The sequence below is a fragment of the Pogoniulus pusillus genome, chromosome 15 (assembly GCF_015220805.1).
Source record: "Pogoniulus pusillus isolate bPogPus1 chromosome 15, bPogPus1.pri, whole genome shotgun sequence".
NCBI classification, from domain to species: Eukaryota; Metazoa; Chordata; class Aves; order Piciformes; family Lybiidae; genus Pogoniulus; species Pogoniulus pusillus.
Window position 1 is genome coordinate 13,491,054 of NC_087278.1, and position 18,845 is coordinate 13,509,898.

Below are 18,845 nucleotides of genomic sequence, written 5' to 3' on the forward strand. Positions count from 1 at the left end.
TCTCAAGTTGTGCTGGGGTAGGTATAGGCTGGATGTTAGGAGGAAGTTGTTAGCAGAGAGAGTGATTGGCATTGGAATGGGCTGCCCAGGGAGGTGGTGGAGTCACCGTCTCTGGAGGTGTTCAAGAAAAGCCTGGCTGAGGCACTTAGTGCCATGGTCTAGTTGACTGGATACGGCTGGGTGCTAGGTTGGGCTGGATGATGTTGGAGGTCTCTTCCAACCTGGTTGATTCTATGATTCTATGCTACAGCAGAAACTTCTGAATCTATTGCCTCAAACCACTTTCGGCAAAGATAAGAATTTTGAAGGAGCTAAATCCCTCTCTATTTGAAAGTCTGTTGTATACTTACATTTGTACCTTTGAGCCCTCTGTTCGTTGCTACAAGCACGGTAAATGGTCCCAGAGTACTCAGTGGCCATGCATAGGCATTTTCTTGTTAGGAGACAGTAGGGGAAAAAAAAGAAAAAAGAATTTAAATGTGTTTTGGAAAGCTCATTGGAGGAAGGGCTTTTGTAATCTGTGCCAGGTATGCAAGGGAAAAAAGAAATCTGAAGATTCTAAAATTCAGCTAATTGAGAAAGGCAGATGGGATGTGTAATCCAGGTGCTGCTGCATATTTGATACAGGCAAAGCATTCAAAATGCTTCTGGCATCCCATATTCTATGGCAGGCAGACCAGGGTGGTAGACATGAGTCTTTGTGGGGTGAGGGTTATGCTGCTGATAACCTGCTGGTAGTCCAAATACCAGCAAACCGTGGGGCTCTCAACATAAGAAGGGCATGAACCTGATGGAGATGGTCCAAATGAGCGCCACAGACATGATTAGAGGGCTGGAGCACCTCTGTTATGAAGACAGGCCAAGAGAGTTGGGTTTGTTCAGCCTGGAGAAGAGAAAGCTCTGGAGAGACCTTATAGCAGCCTTCCAGTACCTGAAGGGGGCCTAAAGGAAAGATAAGGAGGAGATTTTTGCAAAGGTATGCAGCAACAGGACATGGGGCAATGGTTTGTAAAGCAAAGAAGGGTACATTTAGACAGGACATTAGGAAGAAGTTCTTTACTATGAGGGTGGTGGAACACTGGAATGGGTTGCCCAGGGAGGTAGTGGAGGCCCCATTGCCAGAGACAGTCAGGGTCAGGCTTGATGGGGCTCTGAGTCAGTTGATCTAGTTGGGCATGTCTTTGCTTACTGCAGGGGGGTTAGACTAGGTGACCTTTAGAGGTTACTTACAACTCAGTGCATTCTGTGGTTCTGTTTTCACAGCAGCAGTATGAGACCACTAATTCTGTAGCTGAAGGTCTTAAATATTTCTAATATTCACTTTTTTTTTTCTGCAGAGGTTTAAAATCAGAACTAAGACTGGCTTTAGAGCCATTATAGGTATGTCATAACAGCGAGTACACCTGAAAACTAATATGCTGTCTTGCAAAACATTGTGGACTATTCTCTTGTATAGTTTTAGTTCATGAAAGACATTAATGTGGTGTGAATGTCTTGTACAATAACCAGTTAAAGTATCTCTGTAACTTCTGGCCACTGAATCAAATCGCTTATTAATGTCCAAAACTTAACCAAAAGACAGAAACTCTGGACTGGTGTTTACAAATGGTGGCACCTAGCATGTCAGACACAGTTTGGACACATAGGGAGAAACACACAGAGAAGCTGCAACTGAGTTCTTGGTGCTGAGATGTTGTCAGTGCTGAATGTAAAGGTCAGTGCCAGGCTTTTTCCTTGGACAGGGGATTATTATTGCCTTCTGGTGATGAATTCTGGATCTTTATTTTAATTGCATGACTCAATGACAAAGGCTGAGGAAATTATATTAAATAGAAAAAAATTCTCTTTTACAAATGTAACTTGAAGATTCAGCTCTATTCTGGCAGTATTTGTTCATAGCTCACATTTTTGGCTGTGCAGCAGAAGATGATAAAGATGGTTATGCTGTTCTTTTCATGAGCTAACAGCAGTAACTGGAAGGCTGAAAGATGTGAGCCCTGACAGGGCATCCATCTCATCTCTGCAGATAACTTGGAAACCTGTATACCTCCCAGCTATGGTTGAGATGCTCTGGTGGGAGTTCCTGAGAGTGATGGAGACTGTGAATGAGATCAGTCTTCTTCCCCTTGTGTTCCTTTTATTTCTTGATGTAAGCAATGACATTGATGACAGTTGGTGAATTCCATGTGTTGTTCTAGATCAAGTCTCATTTAACCCAATCAAAGAGGGCATGGAGGGAAAGGAATTAGAATGATCCCACTTATTATGGGGCAAACCCCTCTGGTGATACTAAATGATGAGGGGTTGTAGGAATGTTGGAAATCTTTTAGATGGGAATTCTTCCTACAGAAAGGCTGGGGAAGGACTTTTTAGAACTGCTCGTAGCAATAAGATAAGGATAATGGTTTGGAACTGGAGCAGAGTAGATTTAGGTTAGACAGAAGAAGGAAATTCTCTACAAAGAGAATGGTGAAATACTGGAACAGGTTGTCCAGGGAGTCAGCTGAGGTCTTGTCCCTGCAGACATTCAAAATCAGATTTGATGTGGTCCTGGGCAGCCTGATCTAGTTGGAAGTGTCCCTGCTCACTGCAGGAGGTTGGACAAGATGACTTTTGAGGGCCCTTACCAACCCAATGCAATCTGAATCTGTCTGGCATGGTTAGCAAGGTCTGCAGTAAGCAGCATGTGTACTGTGCCATGCTGTTAGCAGTGCCTTCCTGCAGCACGGTGCACTGAGGGAAGACCAGGCAAGATCAAGCCATTCAGCAGGAGCTGACTGCTTGCGTGTGGTCACTTACCCATGAGCACCAAGGCAGATGTCAGCTTGCCTTGCCATCGTCCTCCCACCTCAGCATTCAGCTCCTGGAGGCGCTCCATGATGTTTCCATAGCACACAAAGCCATTTCCCACAGAGCCTGCCTGGCACGTACACCTGCAAAGGGATCATCATGTTAGCTTTGTGCTGATGCCCTGTGCTGTCAGAGAGACTCTAGCTAAACCTCCTTCAGGGTTAATTAATTGCTGCTTAGAAGACATTTTCAGGAATCACCAGTGTATTTTAGTTTAACTGTTGCTTCTATATACTGTAAGGTATGTCAGTGAGTAGGGCAGCTTGGTGGCTGCTTGTCTGACACAATGTCCTTCTGAGAGCTGAGCCAGAAGGCGGTGACATCTGTCTTGCAGGGCCTTTTTGAATGGGGACTACACAATGTCCTTGGTTGTTCTGCAGCCTGTTTCCCAAATGTTGTGGTTGCTGAGCCCAGAAAGCCACTGAGTTTGCCTGCCTGTGGGCAAGGACAAGCCACAGCATAAACTGCTACCCTTGCAGTAGAGAGGCAGATGTGTGAAAGCCTTACTCCCCGAGACTCAGCAGCTTGATGGTAGTTATGCACAAAGGGGATGATGGCAGCTCATCCATCCTTGTGATAGCTGTGTAGGGCTGGCAGGAAAAGGCAGGCAGAGGTAACAGTGCTTTTACCAAAGGAAAGTGGTCATTTATTACCCTGCCCTTTAAGTAACTATTCTGGGCAATGACACTTGTACTTTAATATTGTTTTGCTGAAGCTGCTGAAGCACAAAATCTCAAGCTTTTTCAGATGTGTGCTTTATGCTGATGATGTCTCTGCACTGGAAATAGCATCTCATTTGTAATGCCCTGACTGTCCCATGGGTACTCCATTGAGGCCTGCTGGTTTTGTTGATATCAGCTTTCTTCTGCAGTCTTCAGAAAATAAGTCCCTGCCTAGGTGCTCCTGGGAGACTGGCTGAAGTTGTCAGCTCAGTCATGAACTCATCTTCAGTGCTAAAATTGAAGCGGGTGCTTGTCAACATGCTGCCTGAACAGAAAGAAACCTGAACCAGATTTAGGAGGCTAAATAACTATCTGGCATGTGTTGGCAAATGCTGGTTTTTAACAGCCCCTTTCCTAATTAAGCATTCAGCATGTTCAGTATTCCTAGAAGCCCTGTCTGTGGCTCATGTCTCCAGATATTTTTTCTGAAGGCATTGTTAGAGAAGGAATGTTATTACACACAAGCAAAAGGTGTCCCTTATGAAGCTAACCTAATCATTTGCTGCTGTTCCAAACACACATCCACCTCTCACATCACACAGTAGTAGAAACCTGATGCCAAATAATCCATTTCCCATGTATGGTCTCCACCATGGCTATTTCTCTGGTGATAGCACTATTATTTGAAAAGCCTCACAGTTCCTGCAGTCTGGAGGGTTACATATAGATTTAGATGGGTGCTTGGATTTTGGCCAAGAGACTTAAGCTTTGACTCCTCCTGGTCCTGGGTAAACAGCAGCCTAAGCATTTGAAATTTTTAGGATGTGATTCTGATGGTGAACTGACTCCTTTTTAAGAGGATCTCTTGGGCAGAGGGTGTGACTGTGGAGCCCAGATGAAAAGTTTAGGGCAGGGAAAGAGGAGCAGCTAATCCTTGGGAGCTGACCTCTTTCTTCTGATGGGTAAATATCGATGCACTGTATTGATGTACATGTCCCCTTCCACTTCTGAGCAGAGAAGAAAAAAATCTTCAAAGGAGCTGAAGAATAATTTAATAGACAGAAGAAACTGCTCTTGAACTTCCATACAAATCAGATCAAGGTTTCAAACTAAACCTCTCTGTCTTTCAGCAAAATGGTCATAAAGGAGGAGGTGGTTAACCACAGTAATTTGTTTGGCAGTCATTCCCATGGGTAGAGTAAGCTGCAGAAATACCTACATAGATTGAAATTTATAATCCAAGGACAATATTGCCCATAACTGAGTGGATATCCAGACAGGATTTGGATTTGACTGCCAAAGGAAAACATTTAGCAATTACAGATTAGCACTAATTGTGAGGGATTGATGCCTTCAATCTGTCTGTCTCCTCACCCCGTCTGATGGAGTCCTTTATTCTGGCTTAGGAAGGACCAGCTGAATTCACTGAGTAGATCAGTTTTGGTTTAGCTTTCTCTGGAGGATCTGGTTTGCAATTCATACTACACATAGCTTTCTATTTTTTGCTTTGAATGCACTGCCATTGTGTGTGTTGAGTGCCTCTAAGGATGATCAGCTTCACAATAAACCCTGCTGAACTAGTTAAAATTAGTTGGTTTATGTTTGCATGATGCACTGCATAGAATGTACAGGCAGGACTGAAGAACAGAAACTGTCACTGCTGCAGCTTACTTAGGAAGAGGAAGAGAATTATATCTCTTTGGAAAAGGAGCAGGGGAATTAATCTTTCTCCATTTTACATGAAATTTATATAGTAGAATTTTGGTTTATGAAGCTACAAATCTCTACAGTGTCAGAGTAAAAATAAGAGTCAGATTAAAAAAGAAAATAATTTATCTGAGCAAAAGCCAGTTCTGCTTGGAAACCAGAGAGGTTATGTTTTAATATACAGTATAATTCTGCACCAGGTGAAGTTTTGTAGCTTCTGGGCAAGGCTGAATATAATTACTGCACTGAAGCAACGCCAAAGAAAGTGTCAGCAATTACTCAGGGAAGATCTATAGGAGAACAGAAAACAAAAACAAACTTGATTTTTCCAGGAGGTTGTTAAATTCACAAACCAAATGTTTGCATTTTCTTCATCTTTGTCTGTATTAGACATTTATTTCTGTACAAATAATTTAATTCTGGAGAAATTAAAAAGGGGTCTGTATGGGGGAAGCTAACAATACAGCTGTGATTTTAATGAAAACAAAACCAAAAACAAAAGAAAAGGAGCAATGCATGTTTGTGGGTTTTGATCATAGAATCATAGAATCAATCAGGTTGGAAGAGACCTCCAAGATCATCCAGTCCAACCTAGCACCCAGACCTATGCAATCAACTAGACTATGGCACTAAGTGCCTCATCCAGGCTTTTCTTGAACACCTCCAGGGATGGTGACTCCACCACCTCCCTGGGCAGCCCATTCCAATGCCAATCACTCTCTCTGTGAAGAACTTCCTCCTAACATCCAGCCTATACTTCCCCCAGCACAACTTGAGACTGTGTCCCCTTGTTCTGTTGCTGGTTGTCTGGGAGAAGAGACAAACCCCCACTTGGCTACCTCTCTTCAGGTAGTTGTAGACAGCAATGATGCAGCTTGTGTTTTAGAAGTTTAAAACACCCACAAAACAAGCCTTCCCAAATCCATTTAAAATCTAACATGCAGCCAAAATATGGTGGGTGCTGCTTACCAGGAGCAATTTACCCAGATTTACCAATCAATATTTTTCTTTGCAAAGTTCCTCTTTCATAAATGGGTTTTTCTTAGTTTCTTTTAGTATAGTTTCTTCCCCCATCCCCTCCCCAAACAGGGAGTTTCAGTGTGATTAGAGTCTTACCTCTTTCTTCCATATTTGTTGTTGCCATTGAAAGTCACCAAATGAACAATGAACAAAACATTTGGACTGCTACTTTCTTTTTCTAATCATAAATATTTGTTTTTTTCAACTCAACAATTCTTTCAACTTCCTTAGCTATTGAAAACTGACTTACAATATTAAAACAGTAGACAAATTAGGACAGAAATATCTTGATTTATGTGAGGTAGAATTTTAGTTTTCCATTCCTGTTGTGCAGTGTTGTAGTATACTACACTGAGTGAAGTCTGAGTAGTATAGTACACTCTAGAACTGAACTAGGGGATATTCTAGATAAACATGTCTGAAATGCACAATAGCTTACATCATGTTGTTGATATTGCACTGTTAGAGAAAGCTGTGTGATGAAACAAGAACTGGCAATGCTAATGCTCTCCTGTGTGAACACTTTCTGTCTCTATAGATCTATATGATAAATTGTCCCCAACTTAAAACTAATGCCCTGGCTTTTCTTTTACACTCAAACTTTCAACTCCTGAAAGCTCACATTCTGGGCCACCTCTTTAAGTCTACTACTAATTGTCATTGGGCTACAGGTACACAAAATCTGAATTGTTTGGTTTAAGAAAGCTTTGTGAAGTTTAGTGTTAAAACTGACTTTTCTCCTACCATCTGTGTAGCAAAGCTCTAGACAGGAAAAGAAACTGCCAGGGATTTTACTATTTCTTATGGGTTTTGTCTTGGGATTTTGAGGACTCTGCTGAGGTTGGTGTTGTTTTCACAGCATGGAGGTCAGATTCCCTAGTACTAGTATAGGAAAAAGAGACAAGGCTTCAGCTTTGTACCATGATAATTAATGCTGATTAATTTTTAGTGTGCTGCCTGGTGTGTTTTTGGCCTTGGGATGAAGTAGCATTTTCCCAGGCACAGCTGAAGGGATAGTGTGTGCCAGGAACCTCTGCCAAGAAGCAGTTACACTGCTTTGGGAGAAGACTTCAGCTGCGGGCCAGATGATGCTGCTACCCTGAGGAACAGAAAAGAGGTCTCAAGCCTTTTTATTTATGAGAGCAGAATGACCCTTGAGTGCTATAAAAATAAAACTTGGCAGGGATTAGCAACTGGACTGATGAAATCAAACACTAGGCTAGTTGGTTGACCCTAACCTCATTAAATCTTAGAATTTGCCCTTGATAAAGAAACCATTAGTGATAACTTCAGGAGGTGTTAATCCACTGGATTTGTTTTAGCAGTCTTTTTACTAGGGGTTGGAAGGAGAAACTGAGGGCAGACTTCAACGAGGAAGAAAAGACTCACGTAATCTGTCCTGGTACAACCATCGAACATTTAGCTTTTTTATGGCAGGTGTTGTTTTTCTCACAGATGTCTGTCATGCTGCATCCTTTCCCAGGTACAAAGTTTGTGTAATGCTCCTTGCATTCACAGTGGGACTACATTAGAAGGAGAGGACATAGAAAAATTAGACATAAATTGTGGATTTCAGCATACTTCCTAGACCTAGAGTCGAGAAACAGTGAGCTTCCAAAGCTTAGTTAATCACTCAGTGAGTCCAGATGCAATTATAAAGCTTATCCATATTTAGACAAATTCCTTTTAGATTTTATCCACTCAAGGAAACTCCTGACTCAGTAAATTTCCTTCAGATAAAGCCCTTTAGATTAACTTCTGTGACCAGAGAACATTCAAAATCTGTACAGGTAGGTCAGTTTTTTTACCCCTGTTCCCACAGCCCTCTATCTCTCAAACTGAGTGCCAAGGCATATTATAAATGAGCAAGACATATCGGCACTTGTATGAGCATGAACCATGAGATGACTCTGGATGACTGGCCCCCTTTTCTGCTCATCATAGTGTCCAGGCAAAAGAGGCATGGTCTTGCTTTCTCAGCAGTAGGAGTTCTACACACAGAAGCCTCACCAGTTCCTGACAGCATGACTAATATGCAGCCTTTATATGCTGTCTTTCATTGGTAGACCTCAAAGACTCAGATTATTTCTTTCTTAAAAGCATTCACTGTGGGCAGTCATCTGTGGTACCTGTGTAAGGAGCCTACTGTTCCTACAAGCACTGTGCAGTCAGAGAGAGAAAATGTAACTGGGAGTAGCTTCATTTCAACACCTTCATTTTGGGGAGGTAAATAATCACAGAATGCTAGGGCTTAGAAGGGACCTCGAAAGATCACCTAGTCCAGCCTCGATCATCTAGTTCAACCCCAATAATGAATCAAAATATTCTAGCAAAAATGAACACTATTTTCATTTTCAAAGGGGAAAGCACCACACAGGTGCACAGAGAGGGACGTAAAGGAATCCTGGTCATGAACAGGGCTTGTGCCAAAGCTAAGAGTAAAGCTCGTTCTCCTTGAGGCCTGTTCCTGTATCCTCATGACTTCTTTTTGGAGAGAGAGCCTTGTTCCTTTCTAGGAAGCTGACTTAAGAAATAGCCAGAGCACCTTTTCAACACTAACCTTTCCTGGACCATCATATATGCAAATAGTGGACTGTGCAGGGCAGTTCCCGTATGCTGCTTGGCAGTGGTCTATGGGTAAGCAGACTTGACCATCTCCTCTGTAACCTTCTTGACAGGTACATTTGTGCTGATTTGGTCCAAGGTAAATGCAATCAGCATTAGGATCACAGACCTTTTTGGAGCATGGGTTGATAGCTTGTGAAAAGATAAACAAAATAAATTAATTATTGCCCACAGTTCTGAAACTGAAGATGAGGATTTGCCGAGTATCTCGGTGCTAGACAAAGCCTAAGTAGACTAAACAGCCAAGTCCAAAGTATCGTGGTGGCATGAAGACAGAAAGGAGGAATGTGTTTATATTGATGTAGCAACCAACTGTTTGCTTTTGAACAGAAACGATCTCTTAACTTGGCAAACTGAGTTATAAACAGATTAAATGTATAATGTGAGCATTAAAATATCAGAACTATTTCTTTGTTCTCTGGCAGATTTTAACTAGAGAAGATCAGGTAGGTGATGGGAGGGCCATACAAGCTTTAACTGTGTGTTACATCAGCTGGAAAATACTTTTTAATGCAATAGACCTTTGCTGCTTTCTTTCTGGTAATTAAATATTATAATCTCATCCATTCAGCTATGTAGAGAACTGTCAGGCAAGTACTTGAGTCTGCTGCAGTTACACAACTGGACTGGGAGCTCACTAGTTATTTTCATGGTCTTTTTTTTATTTTTTTTTTTTTGGCAATATAGTTTGTTACAAACCCAGCAGTGTTTGGAGAGCATCTTCTCACAGATTAATGTCCAGTTAAGATATGGTCAAGCACAGGTTGTATCTAGAAGAGAGCAGACCCCAGACACATCTGCCATCCCCTCTCCTCTTCCCTTTCTTTGTCTTCAGCTGGGACTATGAGAGATGGCAATTCTTAGCTTTGCTTTATGCTTTTTCTTCTATTCCATTGTAAAATCATTCACATACATATTTGCATGCTCAAACCAACCACAGGTTGAGGTCTGAGGCAACCACTACTAGCATCACTTACATACTTAGCTGCACTGGAGCTGCTTGTCCTCTGCTTCCCAGCCAGTCCAACATAAAACACTACCTTTACTAGTGGCTCCAGTATTTAAGGGTACTGGGATGGGTGACCAACATCCATGAGAGCTGAACCAATTCAAATCCCAAGAGAAGTAAGGATTATAATATCCTCTTCTACTGACTGATATAGTCACTTTGCCTACTAGAAGAACATCCCATTCCCTGAGGAATGACTTTCTGAGGTCTTGCTCTTGGATTATGGAGGCTACTCAGAGAGGATGACACCATAGTTAAGATCAGGAAGATTTAAAGTAAATATTCCAAGGCAGACTAAGAAATATTGTATTTGTGACATGACTAAAGCCAACATTTACTAAACAGTGCTTCCAGCATCAGGTACAACCATTTTCTTCATCACAATTGGTCTAGAATGAAGAGCTGGTGCTGTAAGATGTAGTGCAAAAAGAGGGAAAAAAAAATCTAGAGTCTCGAAATACAGTTAATTTGAGCATTCTAGGGCAGTCTATGAAAACAGCTTTAAGGTAGACATTTACCTCTTGCTGAGATGCTTTGTTTAATGAAAACCAGGAAAGCTAAAATGATCTTTGCTTGTCTGTAGAGTTCATGCTTTGTGATGAAGCTGAGTCACCTCATGATATATATTCAATAAATATAAACCCTTGGCTGCTGTTGCTGATTTTTATGGAAGCAACTTAAGAAGTTGAACTTCAAGTAGAGGAATGCAAAAGGTAAACACCAACGACCCAGCTATCTGCACTGTGTATTTCAAGGTGGTTTACTAGCTTTAATCTGGTTGCATGGACTGGCCTTTTTGCAATAAGACTCACTAGGACTGACGGGCTTCTGAAGCACGTGTTAGGGTTTAGTTCCATTCTGAAGGAATATAATTTGCACATATGAGACTGTTTAAGACTGTTTAGATGGTGAGATTTGGTTCAAAAGCATCTAAATTAGAATACTAATGCTGTTGTATAAAAAGCACTTGATGGACATGAAAATGACTCACGTTCACATCGTGTACCATCTCCATAGTAGTTGGGCAGACACGTGCATTGCAGTTGTTTTCCATCCTCACCTGAGGCAGTACATCTGGAATTTGCAGGGCACCGCAAGGCCTCGCATTCAGCTATTGCTGAGGGATAGAGGGTGAGAGGTGAAGCTGTGTTTGCACATTGTGCGTTGCGCTCATCAATAAACTGGTTCTGAGTACACTTGGTCTAGGGGCCACCAATACCCTTGCTCTCATAATTTTTCTGGCAGTTGAAGTAGTGATGATAGTTATGAAAGCTCACACACAGGGTTTGAGGTTCATTGTGTTCTGTTGCTCTAGAGTAACTAACCTGAGACTGATTTTACACTCATCCTTAATAATTGTATGTCAGAACTGTTGAATATATCATATAGAAAAAGCAATCTACTTACGCTGATCACACCTGAGCCCTTTGTATCCAGACAAGCAAGTACATCTTCCATCCCCTGTAATTCCACTGTTGCATACTCCATGAACGCAGTCACAAACTATATGGAGAGATGGATTTGCTCTACTGAATAATAATGCTGTTAGAAGACATTGTTAGTGGCTACCTATAGCAAATACTGTTCTGACCAACAGCTTTGGCCAAACCAATCTTTGACCTGGTTTATTGCATTTCTAGGCTTCCAAGATGAGAAGATCAACACCCGCAGTTGCATACATCAGTAAATATGGAATGGAAAAATGGAATTTTGAGACTGTTAATAGTCTGGGCCCTGAAAATCTTCAGAATACACACTATAAGCACCAAACTAACTAGCTGCTAATACTATGAAACTTGTAAAATTTGACATAGTGTCTTGACCCAAAATCAAATATAACATCTTATGTAGACCTTTTTTATACCTCTTAGCAAATTGCTTGTTTTTGCTTCAGTTTTGTTTCTCAGCCACCTCCAGAAGACATGAGTTTTGTGAGGTTTTTTTTCTCTTACACAGAATTTAGTTAAAGAGATATTTCACCACTGCACAGGTCTCAGGCTTTTTTCTGGACCTGTTTGTATATTCTGTCATTTCTGGTTATAAACCTTATGGCAATACGAGCACAAGATGCTGCATTCAGAGACTACAAGGCCCTTTTATAAGTGGGTTTTGAAGCCTTAAGGACCCTTGAAAAGCTTTATAATTAAATCTCTTTCAGTTATGACAATGATACTTTTTTTAAAAGGCCTTTTGCAGTTAAACTTGGAAAAGCTTCTAAGATGAACAGAGTTGTATTGCTGGTTTCATGTCTAAGCTGCAGTAATGTAGCATATCCTGTAGCGTATCCTCTTCCCTTTGCAAGCATTTTGTGTAATCATGCAAATCACCTGCACTAATTAATTGGTAATGTTCTACCCATTTCAGTAGTCCTAATATAAAACCCAGGAAAGTCTAAGGCATTGCTGAAAAGCAGCTAGTCACAAATGCATAATATTTATAGGTGCTTAGAAGAACTTGGAGGAGCTCAAATATCAGAAAGCTGCAATGTAAAATGTTGCTTAAATTCATACATAGCTGATTCCTCTGGTAGCTCGTTGGAAAAGAGTTACATTTAAGATGTTGAATTCATTTGAATACCCTATTTTCCTGCAAGTGTGGGTTGAATTACGTTTCTGTGTGTCAACACTGGCATCCAGTGGACGGCTGGTGGAAGAAGAGGCCTTCGAGTCATCAGTCCTAAAGGACTGGTGTAGAAAACCAACACAGATAACTTAAAGGCCATTTGTGACTCTTTTATAGAAATCACTTTAGGTAGCTCTTCAGAGGGAAAAAGAGTTTTACTTAGAAATACCCAACTACTATCTCTTAAGAAAGAGAGTCTTCTTAGTGTATTTTTTCCCAGGCAAGTTTCTGGTTTGTCAGTGTAATGTTCAGCAGGGGTAGGTAAATAAAATATTAGAAATGATTAAAAGAAACAGATAAAACTGGGAAATAGTACACAAATATATGTAGTTGTGCTGCATATGCATGGCACAGAATACTGTGGAGAGCAAACCCGACTTTGACTTGGAGACAAGGTGGAATTCATGGAGGATGGATCCAGGAGGAATGTTTTAACAGAGCAACTTAAAATCAGTCTCTGCCTGCTTCTACTCTTCCTTAGTTATCGACTGTTAGCCTCCAGTATGGGATACTGGGCTAGGAGGATTTTTGTCCTGACTGAAAATGATTTCTTTTTTGAGTGAGGCATACCAATTTAAATGCCCCTTGCTTTAATACAGATGGTCCAATTTGTTGATGTATTTTAAAACCATACCAAACCACTGTAAGCCACTGGAAATTTGGTATATTCCCACCCAATATTTTAAGTAACAACCTTCTGTATTTAGATCAATTAAATACAAATCATAGAATCAACCGGGTTGGAAGAGACCTCCAGGATCATCCAGTCCAACCTAGCACCCAGCCCTAGCCAGTCAACTAGACCATGGCACTATGTGCCACATCCAGTCTTCTCTGGAACACCTCCAGGGATGGTGACTCCACGACCTCCCTGGGCAGCCCATTCCAATGCCAATCACTCTCTCGCAACATCTTCCTTCTAACATCCAGCCTAGACCTCTCCCGTCACAACTTGAGACTGTGTCCCCTTTTTCTATTGCTGGTTGCCTGGGAAAAGAGACTAACTCCTACCTGGCTACAGCCTCCCTTCAGGTAGTTGTAGACAGCAATGAGGTCAGCCCTGAGCCTCCTCTTCTCCAGGCTAAACACCCCCAGCTTCCTCAGTCTCTCCTCACAGGGCTGTGCTCCAGGCCCCTCACCAGCTTGGTCACCCTTCTCTGGACATGTTCCAGTATCAAAACATCTCTCTTGAACTGAGTGGCCCAGAACTGGACACAGTACTCAAGATGTGGCCTGACCAGTGTTGAGTTCAGGAGAAGAATAACCTCCCTTGTCCTACTAGTCACACTATTCCTGATCCAGGCCAAGATGCCATTGGCTCTCTTGGCCACCTGGGCACACTGCTGGCTCATGCTCAGCTACTATCTACCAGTACCCCCAGGTCCCTTTCTTCCTGGCTGCTCTCAAGCCACTCTGTCCCCAGCCTGTAGTGCTGCTTGGAGTTGTTGTGGCAGAGCCCTGCCCTTGACCTTGTTCAATCTCATCCCATTGGCCTCTGCCCACCCATCCAGCCTGTCCAGGTCCCTCTGCAGGGCTCTCCTACCTTCCAACAGCTCCACACCTGCTCCTAGCTTGGTGTCATCTGCAAACTTACTGCTGCTGGACTCAATCCCCTTGTCCAGATCATCAATAAAGATGTTGAACAGGACTGGACCCAGCACTGATCCTTGGGGCACACCACTAGTGACTGGCTGCCAACTGGATGTGGCATCATTCACCACCACTCTCTAGGCTCTGCCTTCCAGCCAGTTCTTGATCCAGCACAGAATGCATCTGTCAAAGCCATGAGCTGCCAGCTTTGCCAGGAGCTTGTTGTGGCAGATGGTGTCAAAGGCTTTGCTGAATCCATAATTTAGAAGAAGTGAGCACCATGATAATTGTCTAAGAAGAGGCGTACCTGAAGGATTCCAAGCCTTAATTTATTTGACATTTTTGTAGCAGTACATTGAAAATCTTGTCTGTGGAGTCCTGAATTGAATCCAGCTCACTGTTAGTGAGGAATTGAGTAGCTGCCTGTTTTCTTTCCCTGTTTTGTTCCCTGAAGAAGACAACAGCTCTTGATGGGAAGTCCTTAAATGCTCTGCTCATTTATAGAATCACAGAATGGCTTAGGTTGGAAGGACCTCAAAGACCATCCAGCTCCAGCCCCCTGCCATAGGCAGGGACACCTCTCACTAGAAGAGGCTGCCCAAGGCTTCATTTCACTGTGATTTCTTAGTAGCTAAGTACGGCTTTCACTCACCTTCTTTTCCCCACTTCAATAAAGAAAGCTGAAACTTACCTGATGTGCAGTAAGGACCAAATAAATTATCTGCAGTACATTTTTCACAGGCTGTCCCACTGAACCCTTCCTGTGAATTACAGAATGGAAATCAAAACTTATTTTTCTCATCTATCTCTATAAGCTGAAAACAGCTGCCAACAGAAAATAATATCACAGTATCACCAAGGTTGGAAGAGACCTCACAGATCATCAAGTCCAACCCTTTACCACAGAGCTCAAGGCCAGACCATGGCACCAAGTGCCACGTCCAATCCTGCCTTGAACAGCCCCAGGGACGGTGACTCCACCACCTCCCCGGGCAGCCCATTCCAGTGTCCAATGACTCTCTCAGTGAAGAACTTTCTCCTCACCTCCAGCCTAAATTTCCCCTGGAGTAGCTTGAAGCTGTGTCCTCTTGTTCTGGTGCTGGCCACCTGAGAGAAGAGAGCAACCTCCTCCTGGCCACAACCACCCCTCAGGTAGTTGTAGACAGCAATAAGGTCACCCCTGAGCCTCCTCTTCTCCAGGCTAACTAATCCCAGCTCCCTCAGCCTCTCCTCGTAGGGCTGTGCTCAAGGCCTCTCACCAGCCTCTTCGCCCTTCTCTGGACACGCTCAAGCATCTCAATGTCCCTCCTAAACTGGGGGGCCCAGAACTGAACACAGTACTCAAGGTGTGGTCTAACCAGTGCAGAGTACAGGGGCAGAATGACCTCCCTGCTCCTGCTGACCACACCATTCCTGATGCAGGCCAGGATGCCGATCAGAAAGCACTACTGCAGTACAGGAAAGAATGTATTTTGAATGATTTTTCAACACCACCACTCCCCCACCCCAACCTCTGCCCTTTTCAAAAAGCAATTTTTAGACCTTACATTTCAAATCAGATGTTTTGAATATCAGGTCAACAAGAAGAACAGTAACCAGCCCTAATGCCCAAATCATTCTCACAATTGTTATGTTACATTTTCTGACTACTTCTCACTTTGTTCTTAACGTGTTCTGATGTGCTTTTAGTGTAATAAAAAGATTAACCAGTAGAGGGAGAGGTAGCAAAGATTGGAGTTTCTTTGGAAACAAATCTTTTTGGTTTAAGCTATCAAGCACTGCGAGTTGCATGCTTTGCAAAGAGCACGTTGTGCTGAGAGCAGAGGCTGAGGTATAAATACTTTCTACACAGGGAAAAAAGGCGTAAGCGTGCTCTGAAAAACAGGGGAAATCAAAACACATCTCTCAGGAAGACAAGGCAGAGCTTCAAAAACTTTTCATCCAGACATGCTCAAGTCTGTAGAAAGAGCAGTGTAAGGATTAGTGCAATCCAAGGGAAAAAAAAATGATTCCAAATAAGTCATCTTGGCTGTTTCTGAAAGTTTGAAAACAGAAGTTATGCAAGGGAGCGTACATTATCTCTTACAAGAATTGATGTGGGGCTCCTGTTGTTGGTTGGTTGTTCTGTCTTTATTTTTGTTTAAAAGAAAGGATGTACCTTACAAGTGCATGTTCCGTTCCCATTTATGCCCTGGGAGCAGTGTCCTCTCTTGTTGCATGGTGATGCTGCTCCTCCTGGACAGGCTGGAAAAGATAATGTTTCAGCCATCAGTCAGCTCACTCTAATCCCTATGCTCCCTTTGTGCATTAGAGGTAAATGCCTAAGAGGCTGCAGACATGGACTTCAAGTGACAACTGTTGATTTACAGCTGCTTGAACCTCTTCATTAGAATCTCTGGTAGAAGAGAGAGTGATAGCCTATCTAATCTTGGAATTTAAATTAGTGACTGTAATCACAGGATTGCCCTCAAAATACTTTTCTTATGCTAAAGTGCTGTATTCATTTTACCCTTGATGATCCACCTCTATCTGCAGACACTCTCAATATTTAGAATCAGAGAATCATAGAATCAACCAGGTTGGAAGAGACCTCCAAGATCATCCAGACCAACCTAGCACCCAGCCCTAGCCAGTCAACTAGACCATGGCACTAAGTGCCTCATCCAGTCTTTTCCTGAACACCCCCAGAGATGGTGACTCCACCACCTCCCTGGGCAGCCCATTCCAGTGGGAAATCACTCTCTCTGGGAAGAACTTCCACCTAACATCCAGCCTGTACTCTGAACCATTATCTTTTTCTTTTGTTAGAATTGGTTTACCTGACTCTTCTATACGTTAATACAACCCTGACTGATAGAAAATTGGCTCAAAGAATTATATTTGATGCTATTCTTGCGTAAAAATAAGCTCTGTTCTTTTCTACACATATTGCATTTGCTTTATGTAGGAAGTTTTTCCTTTTTCTTACTATGTCCCATAAGACTGACATTTGATTCAAATTATCTTGGAAACTGAAATTTAATTAACCCATAACATACTTCTGTGTTCACTGTGCTCTGGCCACTAGTAAAACTCATGTGTGAACGATGTGCTATGCTTTTCAGATCCTCTGGCACTAAATCCATGATTACAAGCAGTGGTATACCAGGAGAGATAAGAGTTTGACCAAAACCCTCAACCAGAGGGAGAGGATAAGCAGCAATGACTGTATTTCCAAATCAAAAGAGTTCATTTTCAAACTTCTACTGAAAGGTTGTCTACAAGAAATGCATATTACAGTGACTCTTAGATCCTCTGTCAGGTTTTCCTGCCTGTAGGCATATCCTTATTATTTATAGATATGCCACCTCTCTAATGAAATGATTTATTACCTCCCTTCCATAAGCCCTTCCTTCCTGTAATTGGAGTGCCCATTAGGTACTGTAATCCTGATGCAGGTGGTATCTAAATGTATCAAACTCTGACTGCTCTCATAGGTTCTTTGCTGTATCTTACTGGCGGATTTATTGCTTACAAAGAGTCTCAGTTCTGTGTGGGTAGGGATGGGCAGAAATGGATTTATGCTCCCACTGAGTAACTTAATCCTAGTTTAGAGTGTCTGAGTGGTACAGAAGTTCTCATGGAAATGGATTTTATTTGCATAGAGTGATGGGTAAATAAGTGGAGGTGTGTGTATATATATACACCTAATTTTGGAGAAGGGTTTGGTCAGAGCTAGGCTATTAATATTTCTTAATTTATCCCTTAATGCTGAGTCTGTAAGGTCTGTTTCATCTCAGTAAACCCCATGAAACCCTTGCAATTTAAAGATTGAAATGGTAGTGTAGTTTATCTCTTATGTACTGTAATAAAACTATACATTAGAATTGAGATGAAATAAACAGAAATGATGTAAAGTAACAAATATGTATACTTTAAAGTGGCCTTTAAGTGCATCTTGCTTTCTGGCTACCATGTGATAGCTAGATTTCATCTTTAGGACTCACACAGATGCAGCCTGTTCAACATCTGCTCTGAACAGAAACAGTTTGACTTGCACTGATGCTTTTTGGGAATGTGCAAAGAAAGAGAAAACTCCGAGTCGAGGGTATCATTTCTATGCAAAAATAATTGCCAACAAATGAGGTTTTCATTTCAGCCAGTATTCATTACATTGCCTCTTGCCTTCACTACCTCTTGTCTCATGGTTTGATAACACTGGCAAGAGACAGCTTTATCAGAAATTTAGCAAATTGCCATATTGTAGGCGTTTGATCAGGGAGATAAAATGCTTCCCCTGGCCAGTGGGGCTGCAGGAGTCAGTGCTGGGACACTGGAGTGATGCTGACACAGTCACTTGCTACCCCTCTAGTGCTGAGGAGGAGTGAGACCTTTGCTTTTATTTAGGGTACTTTTTGAAAGGTATTACGAAATAGATGCTTCTTAGCTCTTACAGCTGTTGGAATATGAAGACCAAGACTCTACATCGAGGCTAAAATAGCTTAAATCTATTGGCTTTTTTTTTTGCCTCATAGAGTTTAATTCAGCACTTCCCAAGTGTTTTCAAATGCAGATCCCTTGGATTACTTCTCTTTGCCTGACTCCCTACAGGCTGAAGCAACGAGTAGAACTTGGAAAGAAGATGTATTTTGGACCTAAAATTTGATAGATTTAATTTTATTATCTTTCCTCTTGGTAATTTTTTCCCTTTTCATTCCTCCCCGACCCCCCCTCAATACTTACAGTGCTTTCTATCTAGTTGCCCATACTGTGCACCTTTC

At 42.1% G+C, this 18,845-nt stretch overlaps 1 protein-coding gene across 1 annotated transcript in view; it reads right to left on the reverse strand.

Annotated features, from left to right (window-relative positions):
• Window positions 1-18,845, reverse strand: part of STAB2 (stabilin 2) — an 85,977-nt gene that overhangs the window by 61,025 nt on the left and 6,107 nt on the right. Inside the window, exons 4-11 of the mRNA XM_064154853.1 lie at window positions 16,244-16,329; window positions 14,777-14,846; window positions 11,281-11,376; window positions 10,865-10,990; window positions 8,800-8,996; window positions 7,629-7,762; window positions 2,800-2,933; window positions 351-433 (exon numbers count right to left, since the gene is read on the reverse strand). Of these exons, the coding sequence (XP_064010923.1) occupies window positions 351-433; window positions 2,800-2,933; window positions 7,629-7,762; window positions 8,800-8,996; window positions 10,865-10,990; window positions 11,281-11,376; window positions 14,777-14,846; window positions 16,244-16,329 (926 nt within the window). The remainder of the gene's footprint in view (window positions 1-350; window positions 434-2,799; window positions 2,934-7,628; window positions 7,763-8,799; window positions 8,997-10,864; window positions 10,991-11,280; window positions 11,377-14,776; window positions 14,847-16,243; window positions 16,330-18,845) is intronic.